The sequence below is a fragment of the Elgaria multicarinata genome, chromosome 1, assembly GCF_023053635.1.
Source record: "Elgaria multicarinata webbii isolate HBS135686 ecotype San Diego chromosome 1, rElgMul1.1.pri, whole genome shotgun sequence".
Lineage (NCBI taxonomy): Eukaryota > Metazoa > Chordata > Lepidosauria > Squamata > Anguidae > Elgaria > Elgaria multicarinata.
The window spans coordinates 23,295,251-23,319,647 of NC_086171.1; the positions used below are offsets into that span (position 1 = coordinate 23,295,251).

Sequence of the window (24,397 nt, forward strand, 5' to 3'; positions counted from 1 at the left end):
AGGTGGTTTGAAAGCTATCATTGTGCAGAGAGCAAATGGCATAACCCCCAGTCAACGCAGTTTTTGACACTGGCACTTTGGTTCCAAAGAGATTGGTTTCCCTCTTGGTTTAAAGTAAGGAAAGGAAAATAAAATCAGGATGCTTTTAAGTACAGCACATCCTAACTTACGGGGCCCAAGAATCTGAACCCAGACTGTAGGTGACGGGTATTTAGATGATGCAGCATAGATCTTGCTGAGATGCTTCCAATTTGGACAAAGGACCAGGAGATGTGCTTCAGAAGAGAGCACTCTTGTGGTCAGTACACTTTGTAAAGCTTTGAAAGCCTTCAAGAAGCAGGTCCTTAAAGATCACCAGTACAAAGTTCCATCTTGCATACACATTTGCTATCTCTTCTCTCAGCATGTAAATCTCCCCAATCGCAATGGCAAGACTCACACGACAGCGTCTTTAAAAACAAATGGGACAGGGTGGGTGGGGGGAAGAAGAGATTAGAATCAATTTACTACAAACATATTCGACATCTAATTAAAAAGAAAGCTTTGTTGGTGTTTTTGACATGAAAACTTGATGGCAATTTGGATCTCTTCCATCGCATATTTAGAGGATGACTAGACCAGCTAAATATTAATCCTGTCTATGTTGAAGCCTGTATGGTGATAAACTACCCTCCTCCATACAGATGTGGTGGAAATATTAAATGCTGGATCCAAGGTATTTGTTTTTTTATTTATATACAAAAAGATAAATATAGCTGAATCGTAATACATAATGTGAGGGGGGGGGGATCGGCCATGACTGAAATAAAACCATTCCACAAGTGTGTTCAACTGATAGTGCCTAAGATCAAACACTAAATTATAGTGTTAAATAAAACTAAATATTTAAGGGCACATCCTATGGGTTGCACCCTTCTTGGACAGAAGCCTCCCATCTCAGAGGCTTCTTGAGTATCCAGTGACCTGTCAGGATGCTGCTACCCGCAGGTGGGAGGAATGACGGAGATTATTTTCACCTCTCTGTCCTCCTTTGCCTCCCCACCCTTCTAGATGAACCTCTGAGTTCTAGCAGAGGCACACCGGGGGTGGGGGACCAGGGCTGGAATGGGAGAGTCCATAGGATTCTGTCTTCCAGCTTCTCCTTTCTCCTCCCCCTGCCAGCCACCACAGTGCTGCCTGACGCAACCTCATAATGCAGATACTGTGTTTCTTTCCATGGCACCTGGGATCAGAGTTGATCGGCTTCCCCCTTTGCAATCAACAACAGGGAGACTGAAAGCTTCAAGCGATTATTGCTTTATTATGCTAAAGATGGGCCTTTCTACAATGCAACTTCAAGGAAGCTCTCAGACTCTCCCAGACTAATCTAAGATCTCTATTAGGGAAGACAATCTGTAGGGTAGTGAAGTTGCCAACAGTTTGCCCATGAACTTGCTTCACAGTGATGCCTCTCCCTTAGGGTGGCTCCCTTCTACACTGGCTTCTAAGAGTAGTTATCCTGGCAGAGCATATTAGCCCCTCCCCTAACTCCTCCCACTTCAATTTGTGATGCGCTCTAGCATCTCTTCAGGTCTCATGGTGGAGTGAGGCAGCGGTGACTCAACCTGGGCCATCTGTTTGTCAAGGCCTTGGATAGACTCACTCCTAGTGCCTTGGGGCTCTGGGGAAAGTTCTTCCCCCATGCTCTGATCTAGCTGTTTCAACTCTGATTCAGAATAAGTCATCAGAAATGTCAAGGCGCGAGCTCATCCCTGACAGTTGCCCATCCAAGGTCATAGCAGTGTCTACAGCCTTGGAGGGGGTACTCCAAAGAATCCTATGGTCCCTGGGAACCTCTCCAGGGACTGTAGGATTGCTCTCTAAAATATTTGTATCCACCTTCCCTGTACTTAAAGCAGCTAATGAGCAAACACATTGATTTTTCCCCCCTGTAATGGCAAATGGTAATTTCTTGAAGTGATTACTATATAGAAATGAGAAATGCCCATACATGGGATCAAATGTTAAAAGAGCTGAGCTTATGCTGATGGGCCAAGAATATTTTCTCTTGCAGAGGATTCAATGGAGGAAGTTGACATGAAGTCAGTCAATACTTAACAGTTAATGTGAGCTGGCTTGGCTCAAAACTCTGACTAAACTAATCCTTGAACCTTGCAGCTACCACAGGTATGGAGAATCAGGTTCACTCCAGTTCTGTAGTGCAATGTATAATCTTAGACTGCAAGAGTCTGTAGAGCTGGAGTGAGCAGACTTCATGCTTGCAGGATTTACTTAATGTTTTACTAGAATGCTGAGATCCACCAATCAGAGTCTGGTGTAACATACAGTTAGAATTAAAGAATTCTGGGTTCATTGTCCTTTCAAACAAAAATCCACTCCAGGTTACTCAAAGTTTTCTTTCTTTCAGCAGCAAACTTTAGTGCATTTGTTAACCAATCAGGACTCCCAAATCCTTGCCAATCTCCTGAACACACAGAAATCTACCAATAGGTCCAGATCTACCTTCTGCCTAACTCCTGCTGTAGAAACATAGAACTGTAGAGTTGGAAGGGGCCTATAAGGCCACTGAGTTCAATGCCCTGCTCATTGCAGGAATCTTAAATCTTAAAGTTTAATCTTAAACCTTAAAGCATCCCCTGACAGGTGGCTGTCCAGCCACCTCTTGAATGCCTCTAGTGTGGGAGAGCCCACGACCTCCCTAGGCATTTGGTTCCATTGTTGTACTGCTCTAACAGTCAGGAAGTTTTTCCTGATGTCCAGCTGGAATCTGGATTCCTGTAACTTGAGCCCATTATTCTGTGTCCTGCACTCTGGGAGGATCGAGAAGAGATCCTGGCCCTCCCCTGCGTGACAACCTTTCAAGTATTTGAAGAGTGCTATCATGTCTCCCCTCAATCTTCTCTTCTCCAGACTAAACCAGAGCAAACAAGGCCATATTTCTTATGGCCTAGGCCATCTGTGTCTTTGATGGCATTGCCAGGCTAAGAGTATATAGAGAGGGCAATCTGAGGCGTGGAAATGCCTTGCCTTTCTCCTTCAAGAAGCATTCCCTTTTTATCTTGCATTCCCTTTTTATCTTCTCCTCATCCCCATCAGCTGTTATATGTGCTTTGGTTTGAGATTTGTTAATGTACTTCCACTCTCACTGAGGCCCTTTCTACACCTAAGGGTTATTCCAGAAGTTGGAGGGATCATCCCTGCCTGCTCCCAGGATCTCCTGTGTGTCATTTGGATGCACAGGGACGATCCCAGGAAAAAAGGCAGGTGTAGAAAGGATCTCTATCTGACTAGAAGTCAAATCACTTCCACTTGCATGTCATATTCCAAACTTGATGATAAACAACACATTATGGGGTCTGAACTAATAGTACAGTGGGCCCAATTCTGCCTATTGGACCGCCAATGGGTCATCCCATGTTTAGATAGTACAAGTAAAAATGTGTGGATCCAGTTGGTGCAATGTAGCTGATTGGATACTTACCTGTTGACTGAGTGACACAAGAGACCTTGTAGGATAGCCATATACTTAAGACGCACAGAAAGGTTGCTAAGAAGCCAAAGGCCTGTTCAAAAAGAAGTAACAGCAAAAGCTGTACATTAATTAAACCATCTGGCATGGTGAATCCTACATATCTTACACCAATATTTAAATTGAATCCACCACCAAGGATTATATTAACTTGCATAAAACCTGTTCAGCACAAATGAAGCTCCTAGTTCAACCATACTATTTTATGAACACTTCATATGTTGGACTAATTTATTCCAGGCCATCAGCTGATTATTATGGCGGCAAAAGAGTGATCATAAGTAGTTATGATCCAGTAGCATTGAAATCTTTGTGATTCTAGTAACACCATGCTGCAGCCATCTAGTGTGGAATCTGACAGCAGAGACAGGAGTTTTGGAGAACCTCATTATCATTTAAAATAGACCAAATCCATAGCTCTTCTGTTCATGAAAAAAAAAAAAAGTTTGGCAATGCAAGGACCATGGATACAATCGACTGGGAATGTCCTGTGCAGGTTCCATTTAAACTAGTATGATAAAAGACTTTCTTGTCCATCTAGTCATTTGCCTGATGAGTTAATCAGTTGGGGAAAGAGCCTGAGGGTATGTGTGGTTCTGTTATGTCAGGGGAAAGGACTTGATAAAAAATAAAGCCCTTGATGGATAGAAGAGGCCAACAGGACTGAGACTAGCTTGCAAAATAGCTGAGATCTGTGGTCATGAAGTAGCCAATATCTTTTAGCCTGCTAAAAGGTATTAGCAGAGGAAATTAAACAGAAGTGTAACAGAGCAAATTCACTATACAAGCTAACCTGAAACTGCACCCCCCCCCCAAGAGCCTTCATCATTAGAGCCAACAATTAAGACAATGATGGGAGATGGCAAGCATCAAGACCTGTCTTGAGGTTGGATCCAGATTAAGTGCATGCAATGCTACACAGAGGATCGATGGGGTGAGATGTAGGCGGAAAGGGAGGTGCCCCCAAATCAGGCAGACACACCTTCTATGGGTGGAGCCTTTCCGTCCATAAAAGGCAGATCCCACATCTAAACTTTGGCCAACTGCTCAACAACTTATAAGTTTGATTGCAAGGTTTTGTGCAATTCCCTCCCCACCCACCCCCACTCCCCCTCACACCCAAGACACACACAGATGCCCCAAACAAGATATGGGTATTTGTGATATAGATTACATCTTCTTGCACACATATCAGAAGCCAATGATGTGGCTCCACCCTAAGACTTGCCTGTACCAGTGACAACATAAAAATGGTGGCAAGCAAAAATATGAAGGCATGGAAAACTTACCGCTCCAGCTGCAAGTCCTGTTGAGCTGGAGCTTTTTGCTGCTGCCACAATGGAAGCAATGAAAAGCAGGATGGAACCTACTAGGTAATGTAGAAACTCCTGAAAATAAACAAGCACAACCCAGTTTAGAAGAGAACTTCATCAAAGTGACATTTCAGTGTGACTCATCTAAAACAGCCCCAGTGACGGCCAATGAGGAGTTGTGCTTTAAATGAAACGTGAAAGAAAGAGAGAGCCTGAGACTATTCACTCTTTCTGGCCTAGATAACACTTCCTGTATGAAAGGCAGCATCAAACATGCAGCTCTCCTAAAACTGATAGTGCTGTGACTGACTCCTCCCTCCCAACAAGTCCTTTTTGAGATTATGCACAGAGACCCGAGCTTTAGATTCCTGAATATCAGATGTGTAGTCCATGCAGGTCCCCTGTGAAACCCCATGGGCAATAGGGCTACTGTGAGACTGGTCCAGGTTATACGCTTAATGTGGCTAGCTTTCCTTAATGTATGAAGCTGCCTTATACTGGGTCAGAGGCAAAACATCTGCCTTTTCCTGGGACATTTTCTAAACCTCTTGTTGACAACTACCATTTCAGCATCCAACCAGTAGTTCATGAAGCTGCCCTCTGAACATGCCCCAGTTCATTCTAATTGCTATTTTACCCTAGTTTCAAGGGCCGGGCCAGGCAGGAACGCTCAGAGTGAATGGACAGGAGATTAATAGATTTATAGGACCACAACAGCTGAGGCCAAAAGAAGCATACCAACTCCTGGAAGCTTTGCATCAGTGGTGGGGAACTTGTGGCCCAACAAATGTTGTTGGGCAGCAAATCCCATAAACTCTAGCCAGCAGTGAGAGATGATAGGAAGGCCATGCATTCTCCATCCCTGCCGAACATAAAGGTCCCTTCTGATGACTGAGCCTTTAACAGTGAAACGCAAGGGCTAGAAGCATTCATTTAACAGTGAAACGCAAGGGCTAGAAGCATTCTTATGTATTTCTCTCATATACTAATGGGGTTGGCATCAGCAGCTCTTTGAAATATTTGTAAAACCTTTAAAAAAATAAAAACAAATGTGAGTTAATTCATACTCTATATACTTCTCAACAATTATGGGGCCAGTTGTTTCATCTCTCCTCCTCCTATGGTATCAGGGGTCCGATTTACCCCTACTGAAATGAATGGGAAAGTGAAATTACCAAACAACTGAGCTAACCAGGGTTCATTATATCCTCAGCAGCTTCTTAAAAAAGGGTAGGGAAAAACTTATCATTCGGCCTGTATTATTATTATTATTATTATTATTATTATTATTATTATTATTATTATATTTACTTGTATCCCACCTTTTGCCCAATACTGGGCCTCAAGGCGGTATTACAAAGTTTAAAACATACATTTTAAAAAATAGGAAAAGAAATGTAAAAAAAAAATAAAAAATTATAACATCCATTTTGATGAGTTTATTCCAGTTTAAGTCACTGGAGTAGATTTGTTCTGGTTTTGTAAAAGTTTTTTCCTGTACATTACTATGTGTACAACAAAACAAAACAAAAAGGTATTCTGCAGGAGTACATTGGATGGGATGACAATGTAATGAATAAATAAGTGCAAGATTGCTGAACTACAGAGAGAAATTACACATGATAGAGCCTCAAAGGATCATACCACTAGAAGGCATATAGAGAATGACATATTTGCATGTTATTGTGGAAAGCTAGCAAGTCAAGGTTGTCAGATGGGTCCAAAACTAGCCTTTTCCCCAACATGCAAAATTTCTATATGCAAAAATGTGTTAATGTTAACTAGTATTGTACGGTTGACCTTTACTTCCCTTTCTGAAATGGCATAGTGGCTTCAGAATTGTACTATGTGTGTTTCTGAACGTAAGATCTGCTCTAAGTAGCTTGGGACTTTACAGAACCACTGAAAAAATGCAACACAGAAGTCACAATATCACAAATACTTTCCTTTTCGGAATGCCCCCGATTAATTTTATGCTTAATACTTTGACAGCTGAAACATAGAAGTCTATATATATTTAACATGAATTCATTGCAAAAAACTGGCACCAAAAATTACAAAGACATTTGTACACATTCCCTGGACTGAAAATAACAATAAAAAAATTCAGCCCTGTTTTGCACAAGTATTGGGGTGGATTTTTTAAAGGATTGCCAAATGAGTGACAGACCCTCCAAAGTGCTACTTGGGCACCAGTAGAGAGGCTGTGACCAGGCAAGATCACTCAGCAAGAACAAGCAGCATTTCTGCTGCTCTTGCCAATAACTCACTCACTGATGCCCACAATCTATTATGGGTTGCATAACAGATGCAACAAGCTATGGATTGTCTATGCACAAGACACTCTGCAGGAATCGGTCCAGGTTTGCATGACGCTACAACCCTTTGTGGCTGTTCAACCACAGTGGGCTGTTGTGTCATGCAAAGTTAGCCACTGATGTTATCTTAAATTCTATGAAAATTCACCACCAGGAGCTGCTGTTGGCAGTGGATCACTTTAGATTCATTTTCTATACTTTTGAACTCTGCACAGAAAATGTGACACACTACTGTTACATTGCATGTTCTTTTGGCCCCACTGTTTACTTTGATTTTAGTTTGTTAATTCTTTGCAAATGCTACAGGACAGTTCATTATAAGGGACTTACTGCAAGTGGCCAATTGATGCAGCTCAGCATTCGGTAAACTCTGAAGATGTAGACAATGTAGAAGACGAGAATCATGACAAAGTCATACATAGAGACAATTTCAAAGTAGGTGTATGTACTGTGGTCTGTCCATCGTGAGGATCTTATGCAGATGAATCCAATCAGCAGGAATAACTGAAAAGCAATAGCCGAAGAAAGGGTTGTGTGGGTAATGCAAGAAAAAACAAGTTCCAAGAACAATAAAATGCTCAAAAACAGGAATTTTTGAAAAGTCAAAGAGATTAAAACAATTCCAGCTGAAGAAAAATAATGAAACTCAGAGTTATGGGGGAAATTGGCACCATCCTAAGCAAATTTATGGCATATAAGTTCCTTTGAACTCAGTAGGTAAAAGTGTGAATACAGTTAGATTTGGGCTGCCAAGAGTGGAGGTGTTGTTTAATGATGGATGCAACTGCAAGTTTTTCTAAGTGAAGGGTTGTGTTATCAGCAAGTACAACTCACAGTCAGGGACTGTATCCTACTGGTATGTCTCATTCTGGACTACAAAAGGAGAAGCATACCTTAAAAACTATTTACAAATATGTTGCACCTAGGAAATATAACAGACAAGAAAAATGTAACATTTTAAATAAGAAAAGATAATATACAAATCTACAAGTTTATACAAAAGCACCAGCAAACATTGGTTCAAAGCGATTTTGACCAGTACCACAAATCAATAGCCTACTAATGGTTCTTAAACTTTTTATGAAGTCCAAATGATGGACCCTTACCTCAATACCATCAGTCATGCATAGGACCACTTTAGATAATAGCGACTGAATCATGATATCACCAAGTTATTTAGCAAGTATTTCAAAGCTAATGGTTGTGTTTGGATGCAGCCGTAAGTTATGGCTTGTTATTATGGGAATGAACCTATGCAAATCTCAGGTTAGTGCATTCCCCTCCACGTCATGTGGCCTTGCCAGGGAACAGAAGCTTTTGCTTACTGATTTGCTAACTGATATGAACCTGGAAAACTGCAGTTAGTCCTAAGTACAGTTTACTGAAAGAAGCCAACTTCAAACCTTAGTTAATGAAGCTGGCTTGTTTCACTAAATCATAGTTAAAATTAACTACAATTTAGGTAATACTTAACTAATTAACCACAGACTGCTTCCCTTCTCCTTATGGCTATGCCAGAGGAAGAGGGAAACACATGAGCCTTGGGCTCACCTAGGCCCATTCCCATAACAATAAACCAATACCTTATCATTATGTCCAAACACACTCAATATGAACAGCAAATTTGAATGGAGGAAGGGAAAATGACTAAGTGTTTCCAGATGAGTTAACAAACATGCTTACTTTGCAAATTTCCTTATGATAATAGCCCATTTGAAGGACATGTTTTGCAGCTATTAATATTCTAATAAAACCAAGCGGTTTGCTGTTCTACTACATTACACACACTTAAAGTGTGTCATTAGCAGTAATTAGGAACACTAGATGCAAAAGATCAAGGGAAATTACTTAATTTTCTCCTCTGTATTATAAATAGTGTTGTTAGAATACCTTGTTAAGGATCTGTGTTCTAGGAGCTTTTCAACAAGCAAGGGACAAATAACTTTGAAACAAATTAAAGATTTATTCAGGAAAATGAAACAACAACAAAGACATACCAAAGAAAAAGAGAAAACTATGCACTGGTACTGTCACAAAGGACCTAACTAGACTTTACAGCAGTGGGTGGGCAACTTATGGCCCTCCAGATATTGTCGGAATGCATCAGCATAGACAATGGTGAGGGACGATGGGAGTTACAGTCCAATAACAACTGAACGGCCTAACCCTCCTTTACAGAGAACACATGGCTGTTGCTGACCCATATCTTCTTGATTATAGCTAATGAAAGTAATATATGATGTGACATCATCTTGTTTAGCACCTCCACATCCAGCTCCAATTTACTGGCTCCTGTGCATGTGAGGCAGCCACACATTCTTGTAACACACTCCTCAATTAGTCAAATCATTGTCCAGTGTGCAGGGTGCCAAAATGGGTATTGGGAAATAGTAGGAGTGGGTCCCTGGTGTTTCGGGTGTGTGGGAACCCTTGAAGTTTGCACAAAATTCTTTTATTTTTTTTAATGTAAAGCCCCATGTTAAGTCTCAAATGGGCAACATCACCAGGCTGTGCACATGCAACTGGAGGATTCATGTCAGTAAGGACAATACCAGTTCATGGCTGTGAAACAGGCACAAGGGGAGGGAATAAAGCAGGAGGGTGAGGCGATACTGAATGGAATGCAAGTGATGGAAACATTCTGCACGAAAGGCAGATCAGAGTGAGTGTTCAGCAAACCGAGGTAGTACAGTCCATGAGAGTCAAACTGTCCTTTTAAGGACACGACTTGAAGATTTTGCAGTTGTTCTTCTTTTTTTAAAAAGGGGGGGGGGAATAATTACCTCATAATATTGGACATGCTTGCCTAATTGCATTGGAAACAGAAGGAAACATGAAAACTTGACAAACAATGGCAAGAAACTTTAGGAAAGTGGCAATTGGCCTGACAGGTGTATAAACTTGTGTAGGAGGGAAATGAAGCTAATTATTTACCACCACTATAGATTTTTGTGAAAGAAAGGTTATAGACTGAAACAGAGATAGGTTTCTGAGACTGTGAGTAAAATATTGAAATATTTATATACAGTTACATTGAGGAGGGGGGAAACATTAGGAGACTGATCACGTGTCTCCTGGTGTCTTGTCTGGTTTGACCTCAAATAAGGAGATTATAAGGGGGGGGAACTCTGCTGATAGATGATGGGGGGTGGAGGAAGGGGGGAAATCCATCAGAGAAAGAAAAATGTTTCTAAATGGTAAAAGAGAAAAAAAGAAGATGGACACAAGAAGATGGAAATGTTTTACAGCTAAGGAGGAAAAAAATAAGCCATTTACTAATATCAAGCCACAGATAATGTTAGAAGAATAACATAACACCAACAAGTAAAAAGTCACAAACTAGAGAGCAAGCTTCTGAGTTTCCCAGAACACTTCAGGATGGGAGTTCTGCAAAAATTCCAAACTACACAATACAAAAACCAGGAAGGAGAACAGAGGGAAAAAATGTTGGTGGACATGATGAAAACTTAAGCTTGCAGTTTGTGCACTAGAGGTGGTGGTATGTAGACGCAGGCTGCAATTCAATCCCATACACACTTACCTGGGAGTAAGTCCCATTGAACTCAATAGGACTTCTCAGTAGACATATATAGGATTTCAGTGCTAATTAGGTAAACTGTGCCAAGTATAATGAGATCTCAGGTTGTACCAAAGGCTACTGGGACAATGGAGCTCTCTCTTTGAAAATATAAATCCCAGCAATGATTCAGATCTGTCACTAGCAATACTGCAAATACAGAAATTCGGGGGGGGGGGGGGAGGCATGAACTGTTGACAGCAGTACAAATGTTCCAAAAAAGAAACTTCTCTTCCACTGAGTACATTCTATTTCTAAAAAAGAGTTGTAAATAAAAATGAGAGAGGTGTATAACAAAAATCCTTCAAGGTGGGGAGGAAATGTTGACAGCAGTACCTGTGTTCCATTAAAGTGCACGAATACACAGAAAGGATAAAATAAACTCAGTGAGAATGTGTATAAATAAGTAATTGGTTGAAAACAAGAACTGGCTTTAAAAAAAAAAAGCACAAGGAAGTGTTCACAAAACCCTTCCAATGAAAGCTGAGAACATACAAGAAAGGTATTGGTAAGGACCAGCATTCAATTAAAGTTCAATCACCAAGCATTAGTAACACTTAAGGGAAAAAGGAAACATAGATGTATTTGGTGGGGGGGGGGGAGTGAGTGGAATCCAAGGGGAAAAGATTCTTGAATGTTTCTGAAATAGACTAGAGAAATGTTTGTTTGAAAGTATGTCAAAGAAAAACTAAACATCACAAAAGATAGAGCAAGACTTGAAATAACATCAACTACACATGTGAAGATGTAACAAATAAAAATGTTGTAGTAGACTCTGCACTGAGGGTAATTAGCAGTGCAATCCTTTACATGTCTACACAAAAGTAAGTCCCGTTGAGTTCAATGGGACTTACTCTATGGTAAGTGTGTATAGCACTGCAGCAGAAGGAAACGTACAATGCAAGCCTATACTTATCTACCCAGAGGTTCAGTGGGGCTTCTTGGGTATAGAATTGCAGTGTAAGATAGCTAATAAAGGTATTGCCCAACTGTGGATTCCCCCCCCCCCCCCCGCACTGCCTCATGGACCAGTATGGCTGCTATCATTGCTGTTTTAAGATAGCTAACATATACAAAGAAGCATTAAAAGGTAGGGAAATGTCAAACTCAATTAAGAGAGATGTCCAAGTTGTTCACAGGAGAAACTATTTTTTTTTTAAAAAAAAACCTATTGTGGAAAGGAGAGGAAAGAAAAATAAGCTGAACAAATGCATGTTCATCAAACAGAAAAAAGAAAAATGTACAAAACTGAACTTTGACAGTTTGAGAGTGTAGCCTATATACAGAATATGCCCTTTACATGTTAAAAAAACCCCGAGAACACTTCAGAATGCCAAACACATGAGACATTTTGATATACACGGTTTGATACACATGTGTCAATGTTATTTAGCCAAACACTCCAGGCGTAACTTATATGATATGATACCTCAATAGAAGGATTATTATCCCACTGCTGAAATGTAGGAGCCAATTTAAAAATTCAAACAGAACATGGAATATATTGTCTTTGAATGTAGGCAACAGTCTTGAATGCAATATAAATAAAAGCAACATTTAAACTTCCAAATGTTGTTGTGTTTAATTTTAAAAGGAGGTGAAAGCAAAGGAAACAATAGGAGCATAATACAAAAATTGTGGAACTTTCTACTGATGATTACTTACACAGGATCAATAGCATACCTGGTTCTTCACCACATAAAAGCAAATGAGAAACATGACTCTTCATGGAAGAGTGTACATATTTTAAAGCATGGATTTTCACAAATCCACACTAATAAAATAATTTATATAAGGGGAAATTTTCGTTAAAAGTAATTTACAGCACAATGCAGCTCCGTCACACCTTCCCCACCCACCCACCCACTTTGAGTCTGCAGTTTTCCCTTCTGTTTCCTTAGTGAGTCTAGCGCTGGGCACTTTCATATCTGTGCATTGTTGTGCTATTTGAGCTCATGTATCTTTTCACCTGTATTGCTACCGTGCCGGCGAAACCTGCCGCTCCTCCTTCCCCCTGCAGTGTGTGTGTGTGTGTGTGTGTGTATATATATATATATATATATATATATATATATATAATTCTGCACAAATAGGATAGTACAGCAGCCTGAAACTGCACAATTATGGTAAAACAACACACTATGCTTTCCCCTAAGGTCATATTAAACAATGTAAGTGAAGAGAAAGTATTATAATTAGTTTTTGGAGACGTTTGTGATCAATGTTGGCATGGCAATGGAAAGCCGACATTGTTCTGGTCAGAAAACCTAGACAGGCCTACTCAAGAGTAAGAAACAAAGAGTTGAATGGGACCAAATCTGGGCATGGGTGGCAGTGGCCTTGCTCACCTCCTAGGGCACCCTCTCTCTCTCCCCCTTCACGGTTGAGCAGTTGAGCGGACAACCACCCCACCCTCCTCTTTTGACAGCGAGACCGCCCTTCAACACACATCCCCCAACAAAAAACAGGATGGTCCGATATAGCACAAGGATAGCAATACATGGGATGGAGGAGCAACTTTATTGCACATGGAGGGGAAAATACTGGACTTTCCCCACTCCAAAAAAAGATGGAAAAGGGAAGGGAAGAGGTGAGATTAGCACAGGACAGGGATGTCATGTGTGCAAAAACACATACCAGGCATGGTGAGGGTGCGATAAATCACTGGTGTGATGGCACTCTATACGGAATGCAATTGTACTAAAGAAATCCTCAAAAGGGAAGAGGAGACCCTAGAAAACTCAGTGAAAGCTGAATTCCAGCCATCTTCAATGTACATAGCAACAGGAATGTGCAAGATAAGACCTTTTGTAAAACAGGTAGTAACTTGATAGTTATGCAGATGAGCAGAACACCATTTTTAAACCTCAAAATATCAGGGTTACCACCATAACCAATAGTTTCTCTTGATTGCACATTTTTCCCTTTTTTTTCTTTTTGAGGAACTAGTTGACAGTAAAACACCTGAATTTTCAGTCTGCCTCTGAACAGGAAACATACTTTTGAGACTTCCTGTTTAGCCCACAAGGATCCTGTAACTATTGTAAAAGATCACCAGTGATTTTACAACATTGCCCAAATTATTGAAAGTTTTCTAATATATAGAAACCTTCTTTTTAAAGCCCCTACTGAATTGTTTTCTTGTTTTGAGCACTATGAGGGGAAAAATCAAGAACAGTGACAACTGTGACTTTTAGTACAGGAAAAGGTTACAGCAAAAAGAAAAAAGTTCTCTTTCTAGTGTCTGATGATTTTTAATGCAGAGGCTTTCAAACTTTGTTAAAGCAAACCTTCCCCCCCCCCAAAAAAAACCCAAATGGTTGCAGCCTCACCATATAAAAGACAAAAACAAAACAAAGGTAAAGGTTTGGATCCAAAGGTTTTCTTCAGCTATTGAGAAACCCTCTTCCACTCTTGGAACAATAGATTTCTCACTTAATGGAAGAGTACTGCATGAGAAACAACTCCAAATGTAGAAAATTGCTTTCATTTGCACAAGGTCTTGTGTAAAAAATTTCACATGCGCGCACACACACACTCTTGTCAAGACCTTTTAATGAGGCACTAGAGTTGATATGCTATTGCAAACACTCCTCTGTGAAGACCTTTTAATGACCCCCTAGTACAGCCTTCCTCAACCTGGTATCCTCCAGATGTGTTGAACTACAACTCCCATTATCCATAGCCAGCATAACCAAGGATGATAGCTGACATCACCTATTGGAGCACCCACATAATTGACAGTTTCCTTGCTCTAGCAAGCAATCATGAGCAAAATAATCAAGGGGCTGGATATTTCTTTCCTTTCTTTTGATGGGGCTTGTACTTCATGTTAGCGGTTTAAACACTCTTTTGTGAGATTGTTTCCATTTCTAATTAAAAGGTAAAGTTGCATTTCAGCTGGCTAAAGAACATTGTCCAGTTCCAACATCACAACAACTCAGGAAGGATGTTGTTGAAAATGCACTGAAAGTGAGCAAGCTTGCTGGTTCCCACCATGATCACTCTCGCTGCAGATATCTGGAATGTTAACTGTGATGTGCAAATCAGGAATTCTTGGCTGTTGAGGAAGAAACATGGGTTCCAATCAACAACCTAGAAATCCCACTTTGCACATAGTTAATAACCCAGGGACACAGTGAATCTGGGTTGATTTGCTCCTCCCACTTGCAGCAGCAGTGATCAGGCAATGTGAACCAGAATGCTAGTACACTCATTCACAGTAACCCAGTTTTAAAAACCAAGGATTTTGTGTGTGTAACATATGAACTAGGTTTTGCAAGTTAGCTTACTCCCAAGTAACTATGCATAGGATTTCATTAATGCTGGCCTTAATGGGCCAGCGTGGTATAATAGTTAGGAGTATTGGACTGGGATTCAGGAGATCCGGGTTCTAGTCCCAATCAGCCATGAAGTTCACTGGGTGACTTTGGGCCAGTCACTCACCCTGTTCAGAAGACATGCTAAGCCATCATTAGGCCACTAACCCTTTTGCAGCAAATGTTTAGTGTGCATGTTTAAACCATGGTTTGTAGCCACCATGGTTAGGAATGGCTCACACAACATGCTTAAGCCATGCTAAGACATAATGTTTAGCTCAAAATGCTTAACCACCGTGGCGCAGCGTGGCGTCTGAACAGGGTCACTGGCTCTCAGCCTAATTTATCTCATAAGATTTGGGGGAGGATAAAATGGAGAGGAGCAGCAGGATGACTACATAAACCGCCTCAGGTTCTTTGCAAGAGGAAAAAAAGGCAGGATATAAATGTAAGAATAACAATAAATAAAAAAAATATTAAGTGGAGCATTATAGTATGTACTGCCTACTTGTTGTGTGTCTGACATCACACACACACATACATACACATTACCATGAGGTGCTCCTGCACTTCTAAAGTTGCCATTCCTGCATTGAGCAGCGGGTTGGGCTCGATGGCCTTATAGGCCCCTTCCAAATCTACTATTCGATGATTCTACTCCACAGTTGAGGAGGCGCAACTCACAGCCTGCCTCTCTTCAGCCTCCCACCGCCTTGCTTCATTCTAGAAGAGGGAGGCGGAGAGGCTGCCTTCGACTCCTCCGAGCTTTGAATATGCACGGAGCTATTCTCCTCCTCCACATTACTTCTGGCATTTGAGGCGGTGAACTTTGGCCCCTAAAGGGTTCCTAGAAGGAGCACGCTCGCAGCAGCCACACCTGCGCAGCGCTTTGCCCGCTGCTGCCGCCGCCGCCAAGCAGCGCCACAGGGAGCGGGCGGCGCCGAAGGGAGGCGGCTCGCGAGCGCAAACTTCTGCTGCCCTCGTTTGGAGAACTTGCAGCAGCCTAAGAAGCCAGCGGGCGAAACTGGAGGGAAGGAGGGACTTGCTGCTGCCGCTGCTGTCTGGGCCGCCGCCGCGCGCCTCCCAGGGACCCCTCCTTCCCCGCCTCGCCCTTACCATTTGGGCCACTTTCAGCATGGCTGAGCAGGAGCCCGCGTAGCCTCTGTCCAGCCGCCCAGAGTCCGGCCCAGACGGCGGCGAGAAAGAAGAGCTCGACGCTGCCGCGCTACTGGCGTCGGTGCGGATCACCCGCACCCCGTGAGACATTTCGCGCCTCTAGGCGACGAAGAGGCGCGGGACCACCCTTCTTTTCTTCGCTTTTCGCTGGCGGTTTTCTTCCTTCTGAGACGCGGTGCCACGATGGCTTAGTAGCTCCGGAGGCGGGACAGGGCGGGGCAGGCCGATGTCTGGCCGCGGTGCCCGTATACCTCGCTGGAGAGGGAGGGCGAGGAAGGCCCCGACGCCTCCGACTCTTCTTCGAGCAGCCCGGTGGATGGGGACGGCGTGGCCAAAAGTAGCGGTGCCTGCCTGAGGAAGGGGCCGTTTCCTGAGGGAAGGAAGCGCCTGGGCTGGACAGAGTTTTGGGGATTGCTGGCGGGGAAGCTGGAGGGGAGAGAGAGGGTAAAACAGGAAGGAGGCGGCGGAGGGAAGAAAGATTTGCGTTAGAAAAAACAAGAACTTGAAGGCCGGGGGATGGGGAGAGTTTTAAGCGAAGGCCAATGGTGCTTCAGAGTTTCTTTCCGTAACATCATTTTCCATTTGCTCTATGAAACCGTGCCCTGAAACGTTTTCTGCCCTCCTCCCGCACCCGCCCGTCTAGCTTAAGTCCCTTTCATTTCTATAGGCCTTAGGTAGGACTAACTTAATGTTCTTAAGCAGGACTAACATTAGTTACAAACCAATACATGGTAGATTTTGGAGATGAATCTTTTAGGTTTCTGTCTTTTTCAGAAGCTTCTCGGTCTCATTCTAATAGTAGTTGAAGAGAGTTTCATCTAGGGAGTTTTCTTTCTCTCTTAAGAACTGAACTCTTTTTTAAAAAAAGGAAAATAGAAATAATTCTGTTAACTTCATCTACTGAAATTCTTAATTGTGAGTAAAAATGGTAACAGTGAAGTTCCAGAACAACAACAATAAATAACGCAAACAAAACAGACCAGATTGTTGAACCTTTTAGTAACTGCTCCTTTTGTATGGAATAACCTAAGCAAGGTACTGTAATGGGCAGTGCTGGAGGGCTCTTGGGCAAGGCACCCTCAATGGCCCCATTCAAACAACATCCTAAATCATGCTGCTTAACCACAAAATGGTTAACGGAATGTATTAACCGTAATACATTCCATTAACCATTTTGTGGCCAAGCAGCATGGTTTAGTGTGTTGTCTGAATGGGGCCAGTGAGTCCTTGCCCTCAATGAATCTACCTTCCCGCCACCATTGTCACCACCTGCTGTTGCTCCCCGCCTTCTTTCTCATCAAGGCTGCCATTTGCTTGCTTGACAGGTAAAGAGCAGGAAGCAAATCACTGGCATCTACTGCCCTTCCTTCTCACCAGCTCTGTTGCCTGGGCCGGAGCGAGAGGTAGATGAATAAGCACGTTTCTAAGGGGAGTGGAAAACCACCTCCAGAAGAATCAATGAGATTTTGGAAACAGGAATAGATCCCGGGGTGGGGGGGTGCACTTTATGTTATGGAATGATGTTAAAAATATTAAATTAGAAATGTTATAAGGTTATTCAAATTTATGTTTTAATTTTTTTAAAAAAAATTCTTGTTATTGTAGCATTGTATTAGTGTATTGTTAATTAATAATTTTTTTTTTAAAAAAAGCACATTTCTGTGGTGGAGAGGAGCAGCAAGCCCTGGGGTCTCTGCTCCATGGGCCTCCTGCTGTGGTGTGAGTGTTTGGCAGGGGCCCAACCACACCTACCCTTGATGGCAGCCCTGGAAATGGTTTTTTTAAACTATGTTGCTCAGTCTTGTCTTGTCTTTTAATCAAAGTTTTTATTCATCACTAACCTAAGAAAATAATCAATTTAATTTAGGTACATGGTAATTTAGCAGAACATTTGGAAATGTCACCTCTCGTTTATCATGAGGCTTTTGCAAACATGTCAGACACCTTTGCAGATTTGTGTGCTGATACAAATGTTGTCAATCTTGAATGTAAGTTAGATGCCGAAACTGGGATTGCAACACTTTAAAAAATATATCCAAAAGCCTGGGGAGGATGTGTTAATAACACTTTAGTTTCAGTATGTCATTGAAGACTATTTCAATAAATCTTTGGAAATGTGTTCCCCGAATTTACAAAGTCAATGTACTGCCAAACATCTCACAGAAGGTTCTTCCAAAGGGATACTGCAAACATTATAGGTTGAATCTAGATTTAGGCATGTGCAACTCTGCTAGTTGGAGCAGAATTTCCCACCTACTCATCCCTAAGGGGGAACTGGAGGCATCCCTGAAAACCAGATGGAGGCAACTTCCATGAGTGGAGCTCCACTCCTAGAAGGTGCTGCTGCCTTATTTTGGGGGGAAACCCTGCACCACAGCCTGCCCCACTCAGCAGATGGGCCCAGACTTCTGTGTAAGTCAGATTACATGCCTCTATAAATCGCTGTGGAACAATTTGGACACAGCGGTTAGCTGTTATGGGACTCGTAGGGTCCCAGAAGCATCGGTGTATCCATTGTTGGAAATAGAATGCTAGTCCTAAAATTAGTGGTGAGGAAAGGAATTCCATATTCGTAGGAAGCTGCCTTGTACCAAGCCCAACCATTGCCCAGTATTGTCTACACTGAGTGGCAGCAGCTCTCCAGGGTTTCAAGCAATGGTTAGGATGATGGGAGTTGTAAGCCAAAACATATGGAGGGTCACAAGTTGCCACCCCTGGTCTAGTCCAACCCCCTGTGCAATGCAGGATGCAGCTACAGTATACAATAAACCTTTTAGAATGTTCCCTCGTATGAGTAAGAGCAGATACAATTCATGACCACTAAAGGACTGGCAACTATGACTTGACTCTTCTTCCCTGCCCCACTTGCAAATGTGTGGCCTCTTAATTTCCTTCCGAGCACACAGATGATGGTGGATGGGTGGGATGGATAGCACTAAGTGGCCTCTATTAGTGTGAATGGGTATTGCTGTGTATTGCTGCCTCAGTATAGCATCTTAGGGCCCTTCTAGTGCAGAGTTTATCTAATTTGCAGGTGTTTATTTTTATTTAAGCCTGTATATTTTTTTTCATTTTTATTCCATTTTTCCTCCAAGGAGTTCAGGCATGGCAGACAAATGGTCTCTCCCTGCACCATTTTATCTTCAGAACAAATCTGTGAGGTAGATTAGGCTCAGAGATAATGATTGGCTCAGGGTCAGAAGTGAGTGGGAATTTTAACCACATTCATTCTCAAAGCTCTTAGAAAACATTCTCTGTGTTCCTAACATATATTTATTATGAATTGTTTTGATGCATGTACAAATGAGTCACTGATGGGGTTGAATGCACCATGGACTTCTTTTAGTGCATCTTCTTTAAGTTAGCACACAGTGTATTCCCATGTATGAAATATTCATTTGACATTCCACTACATTAAAGTTAGTAAGTCAAATAAATAACACTACAATTATAATAAAGAATGTTTTCATTTTCATGTGCATGGGAAAGTTTACAGGGAATACAAATCCAATATCTACAAATACCCAATAGAGATCATGACAGTTTCAGTTGGAAATTGCGTCATTTAAAAGCAAATCTTAATACATGAATTTAAAGGTTCTAAGATTTTTTTAAAAAAAACATCTCCCATCACATCATAGCACCAATATTACTAGTAGTCAAATCCATCATTCAGGAAGAACTTGCATGTTAACAGTCCTTTTAATGTGCAAAATGAATTATGAACTTCCTGAGGATGTTATTTGTTTCTTCTACATATTAAGCTACTTAATATGAACCAGTTTCTTAAGTCATTTCTTTAAACCATTTTAATTTCTATTATTCCTAAACATACAAAATTTAGTATTAGTGAAAGCAACTTAGCCACATTATATTTGAAAAAGGATTTACTGTGATTAAGATCTTGTAAATTTCCCATTTCTAGCCATACCATTCATGGGTTCCTACTGTAGCAGCTTCAGAACAACTTGAATCATTTTGGCATTTGGCAGTTCTAGGCAGCCAGTTGTGCTCAGTATTTGCAGAACTGTGTTTGTTACAATAACCAGGGGCTGAATATTTTCTTCCATGCTAATTCACTTGCATTAAAATGCTCCAGGGAGAATCTCATGCATCTTCAGGACTTCGTACAGGTTTGCTTTTTAAAGGTATGTTCTCCCAAGTATAGAAAAAAGAATATGTTTAAAAATATTGGGTTAGCTCCAGACGAAGTTAGTCACACTTTGGTCCTGTTGAATTCAGTTTGAAAAGTTAGTCATGACTAAGTTAAGACCCATTGATGTCAGTGGATATGAAGAATGTGAGAAGAGCTCTTCTGCATCAGACCAAAGCCCTATTTAGACTAGCATCCTATTTTCTACAGAGGGTAACCAGATGGTTATGGGAATCCCACAAGCAGGACAGAAGCATACTGCCTCTGATGCTAGAGGTAATGTATAGCTATCGTGACTATTATTATTATTATTTATTTATTTATTTATTTATTTATTTATTTATTTATATAGCACCATCAATGTACATGGTGCTGTACAGATAACACAATAAATAGCAGGACCCTGCCACGTAGGCTTACAATCTAATAAGTTGTAGTAAACAATAAAGAGGGAAGGAGAATGCGAACAGGCACAGGGAAGTGTAAACAGGCACCGGGTAGGGTGAAGCTAAACAGTATAGAGTCAGAACAAACTCAAGTACTAGTAGCCATTAGTATACTTATCAACCATGGAAGTTGTCTAATCCCTCTTTAAATGTGTCTCAGTTGGTAACCATCACCCCTCCTGTGAAAGCAAATGCCATAGTTTAATTACGTTCTGTGTGAAAACCTTCCTTTTGTTTGTCCTAAATCTTCCACCATTCAGCTTCATTGGATGACCCCAGGTTCTAGTATTATTAGGGACTAAGACGAACTTCTGTCAACTTTTTCCACATCATACATAACATTATATACTTCTGTCTTGTCCACTCGCATTACCTTTCCCCTAAACTAAGTAGCCCCAAGCATTGCAACCTCCAGCCCCCTAATCATTTTGGTTGCCCTTTATTTGCAACTTTTCCAGCTTTACAATATCCTTTTTGGAGTGCAGTGACAAGAAGCGTACGCAGTATTTCAAGTATACCATAGATTTATAAGGGCATTACAATAATGGCAGCTTTATTTTTGATTCGTTTCCTAAGTACATTTACTTTAGTCTGGATCCAACCCATTATAAATTATTGTCATCCACATCTAATAAGTTATTCCTGAAACTGGCACTTCATCCAGAAGTGTTAAGGCTGGAAACCTATGCATGCTTGCTCAAGAGTAAATTCCTACTGAACAAAGTGATTTACTACTGAGTAAACACATATAAGATTGGGCTATAACAGTTACATTTATGAAGTAAAAACAAGGAGGTCCATTGAAATTGTGTTAAATTATTATATACAATGTATGCTGAAACATATTAGTTGACACAGTATAAAATCTACTGATTGCATTGGATACAAATTTATACAGAAAGTTAGTCTAAAATAAACCCATTGAAATCAACAGGAGATTAATTATGACTAACCTAATTTCCACTGATTTCAGTGGGTCTACTCTAAGTATTAGTAAATCTGGATCCAACCCATAATACTTTTATCAGACAGAGGATACAATTGCTCCCTGCTACAAAAACATCATATTTTAAGTAAGTCTAAATTGTTTACAAAACATTGTCCATCAAATTTAACTAAGTTTGCAATCCTATACATATTTACTGGGGAGTAAGTCCCATTGAAGTCAATGGGGCGAACTTCAGAATAGACATGTAAAATAGAAGATTATTGAAATATTCCAGACCATATCAAAGAGAACAAAGTAAAATACGTTTAAAATTCTACATAAAAGTAAACATAGATCCACACCATATTAAAAGTGAACAAAATAAAGTAAATTTTAAAAAGCCAAATAAAATTATACATAGGTCAGCATTTAATATTTGGGCCTTCGTAAATAAGACTAAGAATTAAGATTTAAAAAATTCTAAAAGCAACAAAATTTAAAAACTGAGGAGATACACACCAACATGGGTTTTATGTCTTCAAAGCTCAGAATCTCCACTATTAACTGAGATGGATTCCAAATATCTTTTTCTAAGGCTGGAAGCCTTAACTATAAAGGAAGCTACTCTCTTACTTCCGTACTGAATAGTTTTTTAAATAGAAGGCTAACTTTTTTTCCTTTTACATTGAAATATTCCATTTTCTTTAGTAAAGGCTTTAGATGATGTTCTCTAATATGAAGAGGATAGCAAAATTCCGAAATACAATGAGGCAAGTCCTCCAATACTGCTGCCTCACAAATGCATAATCTGTCTTTATTTCATTGCTTCCATTGTTCAAAATGGAATTGGGTAGAAACTTTCTGGTATTTCATTTTCATAAAGGATGACAAGAATTTCCAATGTTGATGCTGACAGTTTGCACGTACTAACAAGTGTGGAATTTTTGAAGAGGAAAAGGCACCTATGTCCACTTGAGTTGCCGCATTTAGAACTCTCTTTTTGAACGTGTTTCTGGTTGCGTTTCCATGTGAATTCAGAGCCTGCACTGAGAATCCATACTACTGTAGTAGATGCAAACTTTTGAAACCAGAAACTGCCTGGGCTTAGTGCTGTCTGTTCCTCAAAGCAAATCTCAAGGAGCCTGTCTTCCCCCAATTGATTTATTCTTCACCAATAACTGGCCATCCTTACATGTACTAGGCCAGTACATTTTTTAGTAATAAAAAATGCTTCAATGGCGGCAGGTACTGTGAACAGGTGTTTAGGCCTGTCCAGGATCATAGACATAAGAAAGTTTTGTCTTGTTTGGACTTTCAAACCTGTTTCTGTGTAAAGCACCCTAACTAAAAATAAAAACATTTGTAAGAGAGATGACTTCTATTTATAAAATCAAAAGCTGCACTTAAATCAATAAATACAGTAAAAAATGCCTGTCTTTTGCTGTATATTTACTTATCAAATGGAGAAGCTTAAAACAGTTGTCAATGGCAGATCTTCCTTTCCTAAAGCCTGACTGCTGATGCTCATCTACCCAATCTTCTATTCTTTAGAGGAAATACTTGACATACATTTTCATGCTATATCAGTCAGACTGACTGGTGTAAAATTTCTAGAGTCCTGCCGATTATCTTTTTTTTAATATTAGGACTATAATGCTAAGTTTTCAGCCCCTAGCTATGCATCCTGTATTATTTATATTGTGAAACAGACCTGCCAGTAGTGAGGCCAGAGCAGACATGTATAAGTTTGCATTGCAAGACTTCCATCTTTTGCATATTTACTTGGAAGTATACCAATTCAAACTCATTGATTCAGTTCAGATGACATGGGCCAACTAGTGAGAACATGGTAAGAGATTTTATGTTTTCTCCTCTTCCTTTCTCATCCTGCTCAATTCCCTCCACTGATTCCTGATTTGTAGTATGGATGAACAGATCTGTCAATCTCAGTCTTGCTGAGATTGTCAGTTTTTGAAGTCAAGCTTGTTCCCTCCCATTTCTGCATGAACTTGTGATTTTTTCTTTTTAAAAAATCCATATAAAAATCCACTTTGTGTGCATGTTTTTCCTAATGTACACTTTTTCCTGCATTTTTAAACATGCACATTTGCCCCTACCAAGTACTTCACATTATTGAAATGCTGTTTTGACACATGCTTTCCTCAAATATATGCATTTGTGCTTATTCTCCTCTAATATGTGTCTTTTTGTGCACATTCTCCCTGCCCCCCTCCAGGTGACCTGCATCAAAAAGTAAAAAAAAAAATGCAGATTTCATAATGAAACTCTGTCTCAATTTGTTGAAAGTCTCAAAAGATGCAAATTTAATAAATCCATAAAAAACCCTCAATGGAGCAAATTTCTCCCCCATTTTTAATTCATTGTAATTGATTTGGATGTCATAGCAAACGATGGTTACCCTGAATGAAGTGGAAGAGAGAGTTGACATGCACAAGGGAAGGGTAGGAGGGAGTGTGTAAGTCCACAGTATATTCCTGACACCCAATCTATAGTTTGGCCATAATGTCAGAACTCAGTCACTGATACTCACTTCTGAGTTAAAATGCACATTAAAATGACAACAACATGGAATTTAAACGTAATTCTGTAACATATTACACCTCCAAATCTGTTTTTA

General features: G+C 40.6%; 1 protein-coding gene across 1 annotated transcript; it reads right to left on the reverse strand.

The window, feature by feature from the left end:
* Positions 1 to 16,379, reverse strand: CMTM7 (CKLF like MARVEL transmembrane domain containing 7). The gene is made up of 5 exons (XM_063123910.1): positions 16,173 to 16,379; positions 7,491 to 7,664; positions 4,819 to 4,917; positions 3,482 to 3,563; positions 1 to 449 (listed from the first exon to the last, which is right to left on the reverse strand). The coding sequence occupies exons 1-5, from the start codon at positions 16,320 to 16,322 to the stop codon at positions 436 to 438; spliced, it is 519 nt and encodes a 172-aa protein (XP_062979980.1). The 5' UTR covers positions 16,323 to 16,379; the 3' UTR covers positions 1 to 435.
* Positions 16,380 to 24,397: the final 8,018 nt, after the last annotated feature.